The following is a 20028-nucleotide window of genomic DNA, read 5'->3' as shown; positions in this document are numbered from 1 at the left end:
CAACGAGCGCAGCGCTGAAAAGGGGTGGGGCTGATGTTCGCCGGAGTCAAAAGTGACGTCACGATACGGGCGTGGGCGCGAACTGGTTGGCAGAAAAAACCAAAACATTTGCACTTTTGTCAGCAGGATAATTCTTTGTTTGAAGAAGCTAAAATGAGATATAAGGTAAGGTATAACCAGGGTTCATGTTCTCTGCCTGATCCATATGAGAATTAGAGCAAAAGACACATCTACCTGTATCTCTTCGACACACGCCATCTTTACCAATCAATGAAGCCTTACTTTTTAGATGCCTATAAGTCATATTTACAATTATTAGGCTACTTATGTTAACTAAGGATAACTGGTAAATGTGTTACGAGTAAAATAGAGGTGTAATTTGTCCGTGGGCTATATTTTGAATCAAAATTATCTTACCTCTGATATAAAATTAGTTAAAATATACATAAAAATGTATCAAAGGAAATAATACAATAATTTGCCCTTAATTTATAAGGGTAAGTACACAGATTCTACACAGTAAAGTACCCAATCTTTGGGTTAACGTTTGACTTTATAATGCTGTGCAGCAAACGGCCATTACTTTTCTGCAAACCAGAGCGTCATGATGTCACGGGCGAAGTGTCCATCAACTGTCTGATTACCAACATTCTTCAAAATATCTTCTTTTGTGTTCCACAGAAGACACAATTTACTACCGGTTTGGAACAACATGAGGGTGAGTAAATGATGAAAGATTTGTCATTTTTGGATGAACTGTCCCTTTAAGAAAGGGGTTTTACGTTCAAGGAATGTCTGATGCGCCTGTAACCAGGTGCACAAATAGTATCATGCTTCATGTGTTGTTCTTATAAAATGTTTCCATATCAAGGAGGATGTAAAACCAGACTTGGAACATCTTATGTGTCATAGTTAACCTACTGTATATCGCCTGCTAGTGGACACACACATTCATTTACACATGGAGTGAATTCCTCTTCAGTCCCAATATTTGTCAAGGGCTGTAAAAATATTGTGCAGGTGTTTTTGCTTTATTTCAAGTTTTGAATGATTAAATAATTAATGCACAATTAATCCATAGGCCTATATTCTTTTGGCTTTATTTATAGGTCTAGTGGCAATACTCTTCATGCGATTACAATGAGATGCGTTTATATTCTTTTATTTTTCATTCATTGTTTTTTCTTTAAATTAACATTATCCTTCTTTTGACTTATTTCCAATGTCTCTTATTTAAAATTGATAGTAGGCTAAGCTTTTGATAATGATTTTTAAATCAGTTTAGATGGTTTTTAAATGTTCAGATGAAGAACCCCTTTTTTGTACACTTTTAAACGAACAATTTTAGACGATATTGCAGGATGGTAGTTACACAAATATGTTTAAATAAAAAACAGACATTTAAAGCTGAAATATATGCTCTATAAATAATCGACTCAAAGGTAACCTATAAATTATCCACGCTCAAGTCAACCGGATATTAACTTTAAAGTTTCATGTTTTCATAACATTATCCATGACATCACTTTTGAGTGTCTCTGGAAAGAAATCTGAGCATTTTTTTTACAGGCATTCTAACTTGTCTGCAGAACGATCTTAAGATCTACATAGACTTCAGTGTTGCAGAAATAAAAGAGATGATTTATAACAAATTTGAGTGCACAGCACACAAAAAAACTCAATCAATTTATGAACACCTTCAATTATGTGCACTTTTGGAAAGTCAATGTTCTGACAAAATGTTGTATGGGGAGAGAAAGGTTAGTGTGCAGTTGTGTAGTTTTGAAAATATTATTATAATTTTTTTGACTAAATCCTAAAGTTCTGTTTTGATAGTAACCTATTATCACCGGTGCGTCTCTGACCCGCGCGCCGGACACTGAGGGTTAGAGCTCCGCTGCCGGGCACCAGGTCCTTCCCTACCGGAACATCTGCATGTGAAATCGCCATTTCACCCCGCCACACTCCCTAATTGTTGTAAAAATTATTTGTGAAATTGCTTTCCACCAGGAGTGTTCGCCACGGCAATTTCCACACAATCTCAGCGCGCGGCGGTCCCACAGAGGCGGACACGCGCACGGCCATTCAACCTAAAGATTCTGGAGGATTTTATCAAATGTGCTGTTAAACGACTCCCAGGTCTCGCGGAAAAACAGGTGAAGTGACTAACACTCATAACATGAAGTTTCAGCTAGAGTCACGACGAGGGTATTTCGATCATAATGAATATTTCAGAAAGGCATCTACGGAAGAACCTTTGAAATATTGGCTTTTTGCAACTCTTTGTTTTAGTGTCCTTGTTACACTAGTTACATATACTACTATAAAATGTTCATATTACACGCAACTAACCCTTAACCAAACCCTATAGTAAGTACGCAGTTAATATTATTACACTGTAACACAGAAAACTTAAAGCGTGACCAACTTGTTCAATCTTTAAAGAACATACCATATAGTCAACTCAACAACTCCATCCAGGTAAAAGGTATACTTGTCATACCTTTCATTTTTCTATATCATTTATCATTATTAATTCAGTATATTCTATCTATATTGAATATGTCAAATGTTTCAGGCCAAATTTCTAAATCTTCATCAGTTCTTGCGAACTGTGTTTCAAAACACTCTTGTTTCTTCTGTTCTTTATCAGAATCAGAATCAGAAATGCTGGGTTTCAACAAAATTTGGGTAAAATATGGAGAAACCCAAATGCTGGGTTAAAAATGTAGCCTACAGTTGGAAGTGAAAGTTGAAATTGAGTTAAAATTGAAATTACATTTTTAACCCAACATTTGGGTTTGCCCATATTTTACCCAAATTTATGGAAATCCGCCGTGATACTCAAAATTTTGAGTGTTTTATCTTGTTTAATAATGATGTTAACATTTGCTCACTGTGAATATATTAATAAAAATAGTTATGATATATTCACAAATGTCAAGTTAAAATACACAACAATCGTTTTCGCGTAATGCACACATTTGATTTTCCCACTATGGCAAATGTTAGTTTTATTGTTTTCAAGAGTAGTTTTTTGTATTATATTAGGCTATATTATATTATATTATATTATATATTAGCCTATGTGTGTGTGTCTACAGAGAGAGTCCAGCGCATTAAACTGACGTTTCAGTTCAAATGAGAGATGAATGAAAACTCATTGTAACATTTCCTGTGTTGATTTAGAGAGGGAATGGGAGGGCAGTGTGCTTGTGTGTTTTCTGCAAAGTTCCTCCCGATTGGACGAGAGATGTCGGGCATTACCCTTCCTCTCCATGCTGTAAAAGAGTGCCGAAGAGCCTATGGCAGCGCGCGCTTCCTCCTCCCACTATGTGCGCCAAAGTTGGCCACTTAAACTCCTCTCAGGCAGCAAACAGCAGCTGTAATCACAACTAGCAGATCCTCTCACTAATATTTACACACAGTTGCTTCAGAGCACACTGCATGCTTTACTCTGCCCTTGTTTTTGGTTATTCACTGTAAGAACAACTTTTCTTCTGCACACTGGTGCGCGCGCGCTTGTGTGTGTGTGTGTGTTTGGATTTGTTTTTAAATTCTTTGGATCCGTTACAGTTTCCACGGCGCAAACAGCACTGGATCTTTCTGTGTGATTGATTTCTTTCATTTATTAGTGAGAGTTTCAATAGTTTTGGGAGTAGCTGGAATGGCTACTTTACCAGGAACAGTTCCTCGAATGATGCGGCCAGCTCCAGGCCAGAACTACCCCAGAACCGGATTCCCATTAGAAGGTACGACAACTACTTATTTTCTTCTTCTTTTTATACTAAAAATAAAAAATCAAATTATAATTTTAAAATACTGAGTTTTTAGAAAAAAAATATATTTTTGTCAAGCACTCTTTTACGCGATAGTGATACGATTAAAGAAACGAAATGAAATGTGACCGAACAACAGTTTTCAATTAAAAAAAAACAAAAAAAAACACACATTTCATATTTATGAATAAGTGATTATTATGAGTAAAATGCTCCAGTCGGGGCGTATGATTTCCATACGCAGCTCGCGCATTAAATGGGAACATCTTTCCTATCGAGTGAATTCGTGCTTAAGAGCAGTTTGACGAAAGCCTTCCAACCCACGAATCCGGCAATCTGTGGGATTTGCAGAAGTATCTCGCAGCAGTGAAGGGAAATAAAACTGGCTCAAAGCATCACACTAATATTTGTGTTGCATGACTGGGAATAATCGAGGTTTAAAGTGGCACATCTTTAGTGCCTCTTGAATGGCAATTAGTGTCCTCAAGTGTTACATCCTCTCCTAACGCATCAGATAGGATGATAGTATAGAAGGATTCTTTCTGGAAAGAAAATGTACTTTTTCGATTGATTCTGCAGGCTTTGATTAATCACTATTCGCATCTTCCAATAAACACAAGGCGTTACGCACGATTACGTGATAAATGATATTAGCTGATATGATATGATTAATCAGAATGACAGCATGCAGATGTTTTTGTGATAAATTCGGCGCAAAGCCTAGATGACTTTATCCTCAAAACTCTAAAATGATCCACAAGTAAAGTGTGTTATTTAATATTTGACAACATTATGCGTATTTTTACGTTGCGCAAAAATAATGCGTAATTGCAAGATGTTCAACAAAAGGCAATCAATATCACATATTTAATTGCAAAGTATAAAATGGGTATTGTAAAGTGTTACTTTCGTTATCTTACGGTTGTTTCCCTCTTTGGGCCTGAATGTTTTCCCGCAGTCTCAACGCCTCTGGGTCAAGGTCGAGTGAACCAGCTCGGTGGAGTTTTCATCAACGGAAGGCCACTGCCGAATCACATCCGACACAAAATAGTGGAAATGGCCCATCACGGCATCCGACCCTGCGTGATCTCCAGACAACTGCGGGTCTCACACGGCTGCGTGTCCAAAATCCTCTGTCGGTACCAGGAGACCGGCTCCATTCGTCCGGGAGCAATAGGTGGAAGCAAACCCAGGGTGAGTGAACGATTTCACTCTCAAGCGTTTCGCAATGGAGAATAGTTTCTTAAATCTATATGGAAACAAGGATTTCTAGTCAACAGAATGCGCATTTCTTTCTCTCCGCCTCTACATTTTCTTTTTTTGTTCTATACTAAAGCAAGTTGCAACACCCGACGTTGAAAAGAGAATCGAGGAATACAAACGCGAGAATCCCGGGATGTTCAGCTGGGAAATCCGGGATAAGTTGCTGAAGGACGGGGTGTGTGACAGAGGCACGGTTCCTTCAGGTGAGGCCTCTTCCGGTAAGCACCATTTCTTTCTTACTGATATTTAGAGGACGTTACGCATTTCACTGCATCTTTTTTAAATAATGGATCATGATTAAATTTGGGATTTTGGATTTTAGTGTGCTTTGATATATATAAATAAAAAAAATGATCTCATTATATTCGTGTTATGATTGGGCGCTACAGTGATTATTATCTCTCTTTATAGTTAGCTCCATTAGTCGGGTTTTGAGAGCTCGTTTTGGCAAGAAAGATGACGATGACGACTGTGATAAAAAAGATGAAGACGGAGAAAAGAAAACCAAACACAGCATCGATGGGATTCTCGGGGACAAAGGTCAGAGGCCTTTACGTTTCTCATTGTGTGCGAAAAGACGCGAGGAAACGTGGTGCGTAAAAGTTGTGTGTTAAAACTCGAACTGTGCTTTTTGAGGTGTGGATCGGTTGCATTGACAGATCATGATGGACTGGTGCTATAATTGGTGCTGCTGTTGCAATTGATATTTCATTAAGTAGTTTTTGAAAGGGACAGATGCTGCAGTCCTTCATTCTCGCCAGGGGGAATCTGTGCGCCCCCTTGGAAAAAAAAAATGGCACAAATAGCTCTCATTATTCATGCTGCTAGCTGTTCGGTACTTACTCAATTATTTATGTGAGCCCTGACGTCAGGTATTTAGCCTGGTAAATTAATTTGTGTGGCACATTCCATTTCCCTTGCGTTTTAACGAGCCCCTAAACGACAACTGACAGTTTGACCCATTTGAGAATCGATGTCAGTTTAAGCAACTACATTACGCGGGACATGTGGACCCGCTGGAGGGACTTGTTTTGGCAACATTATATTATATTATATTATATTATATTATATTATATTATATTATATTATATTATATTATATTATATCATGACCTTCATGATGTGAATTGAAAACATTTTAATTGAATTTCACAACTATATTATATATATTATTATATTAATATTTTATTTTTAGGTCATATATTTAATATACACTATAAAAAATCCCGGGTTGTTTTAACCCAAAATTTGGGTCAAATATGGACAAACTCAAACATTGGGTTAAAATTTGAATTTAAAAAATTAACCCAATGACTGTTTTTTTTTTTTTTTTTTTTTCATTTTTGACCCAAAATTGGGCTAAAACAACCCAGCATTTTTTTTAGAGTGTAGCTAGAATTAAACATACACTATTTTAATTCGAAATATAACATTCTTATAGGTCATAAATCTATTTAATATTATATTTATATTTTTATTATTATTTTTATTATTTGTATTAACATTCTTATAGGTCAAAAAATCTATTTAATATTATATTTATAACAGGTCACATTACGCTTCCCCCAAACGTGGTTATGAACAATCTCGTTTTAAGCCTTTGTAACCTTTAGACTGAGATACAAAAAGAGAAAAAAAGCACTGGAGCCGGGCAGCGAAAAGAGTAACTGGACCGGTGACCCCCATTCAAAGATCCCAGAAAAGAGGGGAAAACTTTGTACAAAGGGTATAAGAAAAGAAAGGCAGATAAATTATTCAGTGCTCCCTGCTGCTAGATAGTTTTGTAATATGAAGGAGCGTTTAGAATTGTAAGCTCAACATTTCATGGTGCAAAACGACGTCTTTTGTGCGGGTTTAGTTGCGCGTAACTGCGCGGTTGCTTTAAGACAAAGTAAAGCTTCGTTTGCACATATATGACGGATTGAGTTTAATTGCCATAGAATGATAAATAAATGAATTAATTTGTTGAATAATTGCATGATCTAAATTATGCCCGATACTAGGGAAAAACTGATATTCGTTTTTAAACAAATGCATGCATGCTGTTTCTGTCCACTGGTTGTAGTTGTTCATTTGTTGGGAATGCTGTGAATGCGTCATCTCTGGGTTAATGATTCCATAAATCTGTCATTTCCAGTGTCTCATCTTCGGCACAAACACTGAATTCACTGTTAAATTCTTTGAAGGGATTCTTGAAGTTTACCATCCGGATAACATTTAATAATGTTAAGACTATTAGAGCTGCGGACGGTGTGTTGAATGGGTGTCTGTGTCGCTGAGGAGTGTAAGAGCTCGCAGGCACCGGTGAGAAACACACTGATCCTCCAGCAGCTCTTCGCGCACAAACCCTAATGTAGAAGAGCTTTTAAGCCCTGATTAAACTGAGCCCCTTTATTTCTTTTCACTTTCATCTCTAAACGGCTCACAGGGACTCGCCCAGGGCGTAAATTCATGAGATTTTGTGTTTATTTAATGTGATCTGGTATTTATTTATTTACACTGATGGATTCTTGCAAACTTTTTTTTTAAAATACAAAATACATTATTTATGTTATTTATGTCTTTATAAGATGTTAAATTGCTAGGCCTGCATATTTAAAAAAAAAAATCACATTTTTTTCTTTTTGTTGACATTTGTGGCATACATAATATAGGCCTATGCAAACATTTGTTTATTTTAATTTTTTATGTTTACATTGATATAGGTTCCTGTAGCCTATTTTTGGGGTTGTACAACATACATTATTTTTTATTCATTAATTTAAAAGGTGTTCAATTAATTACAAAGTCTAAATAAAAAAAAAGTCAGACCTCAAATTTTTGGCATACAAAATGCATGTAAACATTATTACATTGATGGAATCTCGTGTACACACAATATACATTATTTATTTATTTCATGCATTTATAGGGTCTTACACTAATTACGCATTGGACAATCTAGTTAATCAAACCAATCAAAATGTCAAAATCTTGTTTGACTTTTTGCTGCATTTAAAATACATGCAACTTTATATTTACCTATTTAATGGCTTGTGTTTATTAGTCTGATCAGGCTAGTTAGTTACAAAAATTTTGTAGGATTTTTTTTCCCGCCAAACTTTTTAAAAACATGTTTTGTCTAATACCTTTTTTTTTGGGGGGGGGGGGGGGGGGTCTAAATTGCCTCCACCCTGAGCAGATCTCCAAGTGCCTAACCTTAATAGCCTTAACCATGACTTCCACATTTGGTTTAGTGGCCATTACAATAATAATAATCTTGTGCACCTGCCATCCTCGTTACGGAAATAAAAAATATGATGAGCGACAGCAGAGTTAGCACAAACCTGCCAAACTTAATTAGTGTTTAATGGGTTACAGCCCCGCGCCTGACAGCTCACCTGGTGCTCTTTTTGTCTGGAGGAGCACCAGTTAAACGCGAGCGCGCGCCTATTTGTGAGAGTGGCACTGGACACTTCAGCAAATCTGTGGATTACCTGAGGTTTTCAGACTAATCAAACAGACTTCAGTTAGGGGTTTAGGAGTGTTGTTATGGGATAATGGTGATCAAAAACCTGTAGGCGAGATGGCTGTGAGCGTTGCGCAGTCTAATGCCTATTGTAAGCTACACAGGGTGCACGAACTCAGCGATATTTAGAAGAAAACCAGCCCATTCTCACTCCCAAGGCGTCACCTAACTGACGCCTTGGGAAGCATTTGGACATGCTTCAATATCTGACGCTTTAGGCGCCCTTTAGCGTCAGTGAGATGACGCCCTGGGATCGCGTGTACCCTACCCCCACCCCACACCTAAACCTAACCGCGTCCTCTAACTGACGCTTTCCTTTGGCGTCAGTTAGATGACGCCGTGGGATCGCGTCATGTAAGTGACGCTAAAGGGCGCCTAAAACGTCAAATATTGAAGCATGGTCAAAGGTGACGCCTTGGGGTGAGAATGCGTTGAGAAAACAGGAAAAAAATGTGTTTTTAAAATGCAACATTTTCCAATGATGAAGCACGACGAGAATATTCTGGAAAAGAGCGCGCGGCTTCACGTAGTCTCGGTGTATGCGCCCCAGACGCGCACCAGCAGGGCATTCTCACTCTTGCTTCACATTTATATGAAAATAAAGCAAATACTCTCGAGCCCAAAGCCGCGGTGAAAGAGAAGCATAGGGAGACATTTTAAACAAATCAATCTGGAATAGAATATGTTACAGGGACACACACTGAGAGAGAGGAAGATTAAGTGAAAGTAAGGGGAAGTTATTTAGCTATTAATATTTTTTTCTCCTCAGGCGTCGAGAGTGACTCCATCTGCACTTTCTTGCAGCTATTTTGGCTGGGCTGAAATTGTAGGATACCCAAATGTTGGGGAGAGATAACATAACCATCAGAGTGTGGACCATCACTGCATTAAAGACGGATTAACCTCTTCTCTCCCGTCACCCTGTCTCAACACAGCTCCACAATTTCACTGGCGTAGGATTTTCTTTAGTGTACAGCGTTTCAAAAAAATAAAATAAGAATAATAATAATAGGCTATATATATATATATATATATATATATATATATATATATATATATGGAGTGCATATATATATATATATATATCAACGCATTGTCATCTCAAAGCGCCACATACACATTGTGTGCGCGCATGAGTGTGTAATAATATTACACTGCATGTGATTTTGCCATTACAGTGCTGCTCATTACTTAAAATTCAGATAAAGGCAGTTCTAATTGCGAAAAATGTACCGAACCAGATGCAATTGACTATGATTTGGATTCAAGCATTTGTGATGGTGACATTAAAAAAAAGAAGAAGAAGAAGAAAAAAAGACAGATCAGCATAGGCTACTATACGTTTTTAACCCAGGCATTAGATGTTTGAATATATTATTTAGTTGTTAATTTGATGCTTATAATATTATTTAATTACAACAATCATTTACATTATGTTAAATAATAACATTCTATCGTATATAGCCTATTGTTTCAAGGAAACACTTTATTTTATTGTGTCCTTGTTACACGTTACACGTATTTATAAATTAGCATAATTACATGCACCTAACCCTAAACCAAACCCTGACCCATAGTAACTCTGTAGTTAATTATTATTCAGCACTCTAAAAAATGCTGGGTTGTTTTAACCCAATTTTGGGTCAAATATGGACAGACCCAGCCATTGGGTTACATTTTTTAAATTAAATTGTTAACCCAATGTTTGAGTTTGTCCATATTTGACCCAAAATTGGGTCAAAACAACCAGTATTTTTTTTTTTTTTTGAGTGTAGTAGCCTAATAACAGAACATTATGCATAATTACATTCAACTAACCCTCAACCTAACCCGGAAGTACTTGAAGTTCTTTCTTTAAATATATAATTACTGTAACAATGACACCTATAACCTATTATGTATAGTATAATTGTTTTTATTTGTGTGAAATCCTTGTCTTGAGGCTTTGGATTGATTGCTGTATTTGGGAAGGTAACAGTTTATCAATGCAGAGCACTGACTTTATCCATATGGCACGACTATATATTTAATGAAATGCGAGGAAATGAACAATACATAATAATTCGTGCTAGTGATCCAGAATGAAAAAAAAATGCAAACTGCTATTTTAATGTGTCTTTTATTGACTCCGCTGTAATTGGTCTACTCACAGGGATTATAGACCAGTTAACAATGCTGTTTCTCGATCCGTGAACTCCAGACAGGGCGCGAGTTTTGATGTGTTGTAGAGATGTTTAAAAATAACCAAAAGTGGGTAAAGATGATGTGAATGAGGGCTCAGGCGGTTCAAGGGAAATTGAGAAGCTTATGATCTTTGATCCGTGGATGTCTTTTGCTCATCAGAAACACTTGAGACTACTGCAGTACAAAGCGACTTCACATTACTGCCTGACAAGTCTGCCTGACTGTTCATTAAACGCGGTTTGCCATGTGGGACAGTGCAAATCTCTGCGCAGATGTTATGGAGAATATCGTTCTCTTATATCTGAGAGAATTCTTGTAATGGTGCGGGTTTCACTCCTCCGTTGTGAACGGGGTGATTCTGGAGTGCGCAGAGGACTTTACGCGTGTTATCTGCTCGTGCTAATAACCAGAGAGGATTTCATTTTTCAACTTTTTAAGTGCTTTGAACCCCAAATGTAATAGGTCTACATGGACCGCACATAATACTGTATATCTGCTTGGATCTTTGTGCGTAATTCCCTCTTCGTTCGAGCAATTCTAATGGATGCGTTCGTATCTGGTTAATGTTTGTAATGGGGGCTTAAATACACAATTGATTCTGACATGTAAATTGTCATTTCCGTTTTAGCCATTTGATTTGCGAGGGCGGGTCACACTTGACACACACAAGCTGCGATACAGATGAGAGCATGCCTCATTATAGCGTGTGTGTGTGTGTGTGAGGAGGGGGCCTGAAGATGAATCCGAAACTTATAATGCGCAATCGTGTTCATTTTGCTGTCGTTTTGAACAAATTAATCATTAAGATTCGTGTGTTGCTAAAATATTTTATTGTTGTCAATAGCACATGGAAATTATATGGATTGTGCTTCAGAACACACAATAGTTGTGTGTTCCAGAATCAGAGCGCAACATTCTTATGCGCAGTGTAAAAATTCTTATTTGTGTAATAAAATAAGCTCTTTATGCCAAATGCTGTGTCAGAAGACGAGATAATTGAATGCCCACGTTGATGAAAAGCCATGTTAGTTTTAGGATTATCATTAAAACATTTATTATATTTTTGTTCATGCATTGTGCAATAATTGTTCAATAGTCTGGGAGAATTGTATTTGGGATCTGTTCCGTTGTATTTTACGCATTTGTCTTAGCAATCATTTACGCACTCTTTTCCAGGGCGCGCGTGTGGATTTAACTAATGGAGCGTTTCAGTCCCGTTGGTCGGTGTTTTAGACGAGGATCCGTTTAAATGGATTTTAGGAACAATGGAGGATCCCGGGATGCGGTAAATGGCAGTGACCGGTGACCTCTCTCACACTCGGGCAGGTCATCGCGCTTCAGTACGCGCAGCTGATCGAGCTCAGAGTCACCGCTGAGAAAGTCATTCAGCAACAAGTGATGCGCTGAGCCCAGACAATTCTGCATCCGAAAAAGTCAAATCACTCTGATTTGATGAATAGAGTTATTAATTGAAGCCGCTGCAACATATATATCCAAATAGGAAATATTAACAAAACGAAAACAAAGGAAACAAAAAAAAACCGAAATCATAGTTTTAACATTATGTCGGGTTTTTTTTTCGATTTCATGTTCATTATTAATACATTTTTAGGTTGCTTTATTTTAATGTGTCTCCGTTAATTATTACCTAAATTATACATTTAAGTAATAATTATTTATGTAGGGTAAAATTAGGGCTTGCGGTTTATGGTTAGTTGCACATTAAAATAAAATGGTACAATATTGTGCAATACATTGCTTTATAATAATATTAATAATCATTATTATTTTTATGTATTATAATCATTATTATTTGATAACCTGAAGTCGGCACACTGTTAAACTTGACTTTCAGAGACCGAAACAAACGCGTTGAACTTATCAAATCTAATTTAACGCTTCTTTCGCAATTACAGACACGAACGATTATAGGCCTAAGTATTTTCTATTATCTCCTGTATTATTATTATATATGTATTTATTGTTATACTATACTTTATTAACATCTATATTATTATTATCAATAAATGTAATTATTTATTTAGCTAGTGAAGCACGAAAGGCGGAGTAGACAGCAATTTTGCGCCTTATATTTTGTTCATTTCGCAAGTTTGTGCGTTTTTTTTTTGGAGTCGTTCCGGACCCCACAGGCGAAAAGACGAGACGTGGACTCTGGCGATCCGTTTTAATTGGGGATGAAATTCATTAGAGAAGACACCCATTTAAGACATTTAAGTTTTCCACACATTTTAAAGGTATGAGAATGGATTAATGGCTTATAGCCAATGCTGAAATTTATTGCCTCTTTGAAATTTGTCCTGCCTGTCTAACGGGTGTCACAGGAGGCACTTAGAAAAATGAACAAATACAAACAGATTCCTCATGCTTGGAATAAAATGAAGCAGGTGATGGTTCAGGCATCCATTTATATATATATATATATATTTTTTTTTTTTTTTTACAGAATTGAAATGATCTCTCTCATTGTGAACATATTTACTCTGTTTGCAATGCATTCTCACACGCATTTGAATGTGTGTTTTTCTCTTTTGGAATAAGATATGAAGTGATGCTCGGATCATCCTCTCACTTTTGAATGGAGGAAAAAAAAATCAATTGTCTCCTTCCCCTTTATGGAAAGCATTTTGTTCTTTTAATTGAATGCTGCCTTCTTCTTTTTTGTGTGTGTGTTGGGCCTAAGACTCCTCTGAAGTCTAACAGCCTTCTCTCTCCATTGTCAGAGAAACTGCTCCTAAAGAGGAAAGAAAAGAGCAGAAGAAAAAAAGATCTCTGTTATTTTCTGTCTTGAGATTCAGTGCACAGGCTATTCAGGCCAGTTGATGAACTCCTTCAAAAAGTTTATTAAGGGTATGAAAACAATGTGGACTAAAGCCTTTGGGCTCGCAGGCAGACAGTTTATAAACTAGCGGCCATTGTGCCTCGAAGGCAGATGCATGAATACTTCTGAATGGGGGCTTCAAACTGACACGATGGGGCTGGACAGCAGCCTGTTTGGTGAAGAGGGCTTGTGGAAGAGACGGGCTCAGTGTGTTGTCTGCATTAATGAACATCTGTAGGGACCGGGGGTGAATCCCCACTCCAACGCACTGAGACGGAAGCCACCAAGAGCTGTTTTTCCTTCTAGGCCTTGTCCAGGGAATGATTTGCGGTGCTGCTCTCTTTTATTCCAGTGCGAGTCGAGTCATCTGTCTTAAAGGAGTAGTTCACTTTTTAAAAAAAACTTTTGCTGATAATTGATAATTTACTCACCCCCATGTCATCCAAGATGTCCATGTCTTTCTTTCTTCAGTCGGTTTTTGATGAAAACATTCCAGGATTTTCTCCATATAATGGACTTCAATGGGGTCCAAACGGTTCAAGGTCCAAATGAGAGTTTCAGTGCAGCTTCAAAGGGCTTTAAACGACACCAGACGATGAATAAGGGTCTTATCAAGCGAAACGATCGCTCATTTTAAAAAATAAATAAAAAAGTTTAAGTTTTATATGCACAAATGCTCGCCTTGCTCTGTTCTGTGATTCGAAATGACTCTAAAAAAGATTCGTTCATTTTGATGAATGAGTTCGAACAGGAGAGTCACGAACGCTCATCACAGAACAGAGCAAGGCGAGCATTTGTGCTTATAAAACTCAAACTTTGTTATTTATTTTTGAAATTACTGATCGTTTCTCTTGATAAGACCCTTAGCGAAACGATCGCTCATTTAAAAAATAAATAACAAAGTTTCATTTTTGTAAGCTCAAATGCTCGCCTTGCTCTGTTCTGTGTGACTCTCCTGTTCGAAAATGAACTAATCTTTTTCCGAGTCAATTCGTTCATTTCGTTCGTTGAATGAACCAAATGACTCGAAAAAAGATTCGTTCATTTTGATGAACGAGTTCGAACAGGAGAGTCACAAACGCGCATCAAAGAACAGAGCAAGGCGAGCATTTGAGCTTATGAGTTTCTGATGGTTAAATTAATCTCCTTCATTGTATTAACTCACTTTTTCCAGTTCAATCAACTTAAAATTTTAAGGCAACCAGGTTACTTACTTTTTTAAGTTAAACCATCAATATTTTTTTTCTCTGTGGCAGCATTCACAGCATAGAAAACCTGATGATCTTGTTCTCCAGTATTATTTGCGATTTTCCTAAGAGCATCTTCTTTATTAGAAGCAAGAAAATCAGTCACATGTTACTCATTTGCTCATTTGATTAAAGACATAAATAGCGCACAATGTTAGATTTTCTTTATTTCCCCCTTAAAATCCCCAAACTCCCTGTGTATTTCCAGGTTTAAATAATCTCATTCTGTGAACTTTTCTTTCATATTTAGTGATTGCAGGTTTGCGCACCCACAATCTGAAACTCTTCTGTATCTGTCTTTCAACTGTGTCGGACTGTAGAGTAAAGCGTGTGTTTGGTAGAGATGATCTGGAGCACACACAGCCCTCGCTCTGGCAGGTGTCAACATTAGCAACACAATCACCGCAGCGAGGCGGCTAACTTTAACTGTGTGAAAAGAGGAGCGTGAAGAGGTTACGGAGGGGAGGAGGGAGATTATGCTTTGAGACAGCTATTAGTGGGGATGAGGCTCTTCTAAACAAACAGCGGAGAGAAAGAAACCCAAGAAAAGATCAATAATGTGTTAGTTTTCTAGGCTTAGCCATGATGGATCTCAAGTACCCGTTTTTTTCTTTATTATTATTATTATTATTATTATTATTCTCATTAGAGATCTAGTGTTATTGACAATCCAATTTGGGCGCAAATCATATTTGCTATGTTCAGCTGATTATTTGAATGCACATTTATAACACTTGAATGGCTCAGAAACATTCTCAGTTAACTTTGTTTCTCTATAATATACACAAAGAAGTATATTTTTGACATATACTGTAGTAAGAGATCTAAAAAAATAAATGTGTATGTGTAAAAGGTGAGATGAGAAATGAAAAACATTACCAAAATGTATTTAAATACATTTATTTTGCAAAGTATACAAATCCATTAACAGATTTGCTGACATATCGCTTGAGACTTACTGATATAAATATTATAATTAAACTTTATTTGGAGTACTTCTTTAGTGCACAATGCGCATTTCTTAATATTAAGCCTAAAAGTGTTTTAGTATAAGGATGATCTCTGTATAATATCAGTCTTTAAATGCACAATACTTGCAATAGTTCCACGTTTGCAAGTATATATTGCAAGTATTAAGTATATATTCAGTTGAACTTCAGCACTATTTCAGGATAACTTTAATTCCAATTTAGCAGACTTAAAGTACACCAATCTATGTCGAATTGCAGGGTATTTAAGTACATAAATATGTAAATTTCTTGGAGTAAAATATATTTCAAAAACAGTTTTAGAATATTTATTTTTCAATAGAGTTTCTATTAGCTTTCCATGCAATCTAATTGCTGTCAAAGAAAAACAACCGACATATTAAAGAGATCTCATATTCCTATTGTGTATTCAGCCTATTGCAATGGCATTTTTTGTAGAGAGCTGGACTTTGAAAACTGGAAACTTATGGACATATTTTGTAATCATAGGGGTAATCGGTCTCGGTCGTGTCATGAAAGTGTTGTTTCATTTTACAAAGGTTTGACTCAAGGCGGGAGGAGATGGTTAAGGAGTGAGTTGACATCAGGTTTGTAAGTGAATGTGTTGACAAGAAAAACAATGTTTCCAAAAGCCATTTATCTATCTTCCTATCCATCTATCTGCGCTTGTCTGGCGGATCTTGACCGTGCCATTGGAAAGGACAAGAGTGCTCAGCGCTCTATAGGAGCTCCCATGGGGCTCTGACTCGATGTTTTTCCTAGACTGAAGGCAATTTTGCTTTAATTGGTTGTTTTAGACTCTTTTTTTTGTGTGACACACTGAGGATAGCTCTCTGAAAACAAATAGAAGGGAAAAGTGTCTCTTGTTTTCTCCAGGGTTTTATGTGAAGCACATTGTGATTGAATTGTCTGGCTCAAAAAATGATTCTTACACTTCTTGTTTCAACCCAAATTTGGGTCAAATATGGACTAACCCAAATGTTGGGTTAAAAATGTCATTTAAATTTTGACCACAGAGCTTTATACACTCTTAGAAGAAAAGGTTCTATATATCAGTGCTACGTATTTGGAACCCCTAAAAGGTTCTATGCACTCTTAAAAAAATGGCTCCTCTGGGTTCTATATAGAACCCTGGGGTTCCATACTTGGCCAATAGAACCTTTTACCAAAAAAAAAAAAATGGTTCTTGGAGTTCCATATATGAAGCGGGGGATGGAACCATTTCTTCTAATAGTGTATTCATCACAGATAATACAATGCATGATGGGTATTGTTTTCACAAAGACACATTTTCTCAGTGTTTTATAATCATGCGTCTGCAATAATGTATAATTCTCAAAACTTGCTCATTTATTGGTCTGGTTTGCACACTTCATGCACATAATCATTGCATCAAGTTTCAATGGACTAAAAGTCTTGAAATGTGCTGTATTGTTCAATCAGTGAAGCATCTACTCATACCAAAAGAGCGTAAATAAGTCTGTAAGATATATAATTGTGTCAGTGCCCAGTGTTTTTATAAAACTAGACCAAGAACATCTAAGTTCCCCCATCCTCCATCTGACAGCATCCCTTATAAACAAAGCAGCGTATTTAAATAGTTGGCTTTGTTTGGATTGGATCTGGTGTCTCTTAAGATCTGTGTGGTCTATTATATTTGTGGTGGTATATTTACATTCATCCACTGCTTATGAAAACATTCGGCACGTTGTGATTTCTCCACTGATATATCGGAGGGGATTGGCTTGAAATGCACGTTCGGTGACAGACATAATTGGTGCGTCTGAGTTAAAGAGTTTCCTCACTACGTAAAAAGAAGAAAACACAGGAGCTAAATGCCTAAAAAATGTCTAAATCCCTCCCTGTTTCTCCCCGTCTGCCATAGATGTCAAAGTTTTTGACAGTTGGCACGGACAGCGGCGGATTATATTGTCATCCCCCGTTACAGCAAGGCGTGTTAGAAAGTACAGCAAGCATTCTCTCTAATTTTATTACAATGGAGAAAATGCCCCATATAATGTGCAACACTAATTAAGTTTGGAGCCGTGTGCCCAGTCGCAGAGCTGATGAATTAGAGCCATTCACACCATGCTCGACTGCTTTAAAATCACCATTAGCTCATGCCACTTACGGCCATAACATCGCCCATTTTATGCTTTTGACCTGCTTCGCAAATGGATTCTTCATTATTTTCATGTAACGTGCGGCCGCTCGTTTTTAAGGCCGTGCAGAAAGACAATAAACACGTTCCTAGAGTGTTGCAAATCAGAAATGTGTTTCTTCTTTCCACCAAGTTAAAAAAAATATGCAAGCGTGGACCGGTGAGCTTAGAGACAGCGAGCGGTGAAGAGCGAGCAATCCCTGGAACTTCAAAGGAAAAAAGCCAAGCCTTCCATTTTTAACTAATGGGTTTATTTAAGGCGTCCCCTGTCGGACCCTCCCTAGGGGAATGTACACTCTCATTTTGAAATGCCCGCACGGTCCAAAGACACAATATGAGCGCTGATCTCTGACTTTACCGTCAGCTTCTGTGACTGTTCGTGGATGTAAACTCAAAAAACAGGAAATATTAAAGACCTCCTTATGTCCTGAAGAATGTATTGGGAATTTCATGTAGTATGCATTGAATCAAAAGCGGAAAAGGGAAAAGGATAGGGATTGATGTTTGAAAACAGATAAGTTTTGAATCAATAAATCACATTGCTTTAGTTTTAGACAGGAGTGAGAAAACTTTGAGACATTTCTCACAAATTTTCTATGAGAAAAAGTCTGAAATAAGATCTCGATATGAACATTTCTCTTTAAATTATTCTGCCATGCACAAGACACCACATGCAGGTAAAAACACTGTTGTTGTTGTTTTTTTCATGCATTGCTCAAATTTGAGATTTTGGGCTTCAATAATATTTTATCTGAAATAAACACTCACCCAAAAATGAAAACTGGGGTCTGGTTACCCATGTTCTTCTTTGTTTGTTTCAGCAGATGATGACAGGATTCTCATTTTTGGGTGAACTGTCCCTTTAAGTGTTTATTTGATTACACATGATCTATTTGTGCCAGTAGATTTCACTTCTTCACTTCACCAAACCTTAGTTTTATTCCGATCTCTATCCGAGGCGTTTGTTCACACAACGTCCCCCCTGATTTATATACCATTTTATTTCTGGAAAATATGGTGAAAAAAAGATTATTTTTTTTTCTTCGGGAGATTTTTGAGAGAAATTTTAGCATGAAACGTAACATTACATCAGCTTTGAAAGGGTCATCCATGCAAGTTTCGTACCTTCCAGGAAAGCATCTTTTTGATAAGGTTAGATTAACAATTGGGATGGAAATTATATATATTTTTAGCCATAATATCTTTTGGGCCAATATTCTCCTCCAGAGTGAACTCACACTGAGTTTTGACTGTACTATATAACCACTTTATGATGAAAGAATTATATGCCTTGACTCCGAAGCCTTCCTTCAGGCACATATCTCAATCCTTGAGTGCATTCTGTCTCCTACCTAAACTCCATCCTTTTACATTCTGGATAAAATAAACAGGCGCTTCTCAGAGCTCAGAGTTAGTATTTGATTTCCTGAATTGCTTTCTCTCTTCACAGCCCTCTGAAGGGGCTTCAGCACTATTGGCACGGACCCCTTGGGTTCCCTTTTTCGCTTTGTGGTCCTTCTTAATTTCATTACTTTAGCTGTGACCTTAATTAGCAGGGACCTAACCCCAGGAAACAAAATCCCATTTTGGCAAGAGAAAACTAAGCCTCGCTCCCTCGGAACAGAGGTAGGTAGGGTGACCCTCAAGAAAACGGCTCGGGGAAGCCATTCCTCGTTTCTCTCGCTCCCTGTGGTGCGTGTGCATTGTCAAAGTTGAATTTTTTTTGGAGAAATTCTATGCAATTCAGATTTTTCAGTTTCTCTCAACTATCGTCTTAAAAACTGTTCTAACACTACTTTGTTTTATCTATTTGAATTTGTCCGTTAACTAAATACAAAATGCCTCATTCAGCCAATAAATCCATCAAGGCAACTACAGATTTCCTGTTCACCAAATTTTAATTTAATAACACAATTTTTGAAAAGTCAGCAAACAGCAAAACAATTGTGTTATTCAGAATTTATGTTTATTCATGGTGCAATGCATGCACTCTTAGAAGAAAAGGTTCTATGTAGAACCTTAAAAGGTTGTATCAGCGCAACGTATTTGGAACCCCTAA

The 20028-nt window shown here is 37.1% G+C and overlaps 1 protein-coding gene across 3 annotated transcripts in view; it reads left to right on the top strand.

Annotated features, from left to right (window-relative positions):
* The first annotated feature begins 1293 nt into the window (after positions 1 to 1293).
* Positions 1294 to 20028, top strand: part of pax7a (paired box 7a) — a 78725-nt gene continuing 59990 nt past the window's right edge. Inside the window, exons 1-5 of one of the 3 annotated variants that reach the window (XM_089124834.1) lie at positions 1294 to 2156; positions 3636 to 3752; positions 4738 to 4973; positions 5116 to 5260; positions 5454 to 5582. In XM_089124834.1, coding sequence (XP_088980960.1) covers positions 3668 to 3752; positions 4738 to 4973; positions 5116 to 5260; positions 5454 to 5582 — 595 coding nt within the window. In that variant the 5' untranslated portion in view covers positions 1294 to 2156; positions 3636 to 3667. Of the gene's footprint in view, positions 2157 to 3077; positions 3753 to 4737; positions 4974 to 5115; positions 5261 to 5453; positions 5583 to 20028 lie in introns of those variants that run through there. The other 2 variants (XM_039674258.2, XM_039674257.2) reach the window with 2 other exon arrangements.

Source organism: Pimephales promelas, chromosome 21, assembly GCF_988280905.1.
Source record: "Pimephales promelas chromosome 21, fPimPro1.hap1.1, whole genome shotgun sequence".
Lineage (NCBI taxonomy): Eukaryota > Metazoa > Chordata > Actinopteri > Cypriniformes > Leuciscidae > Pimephales > Pimephales promelas.
This window is presented reverse-complemented; position numbering and strand designations above follow the sequence as displayed.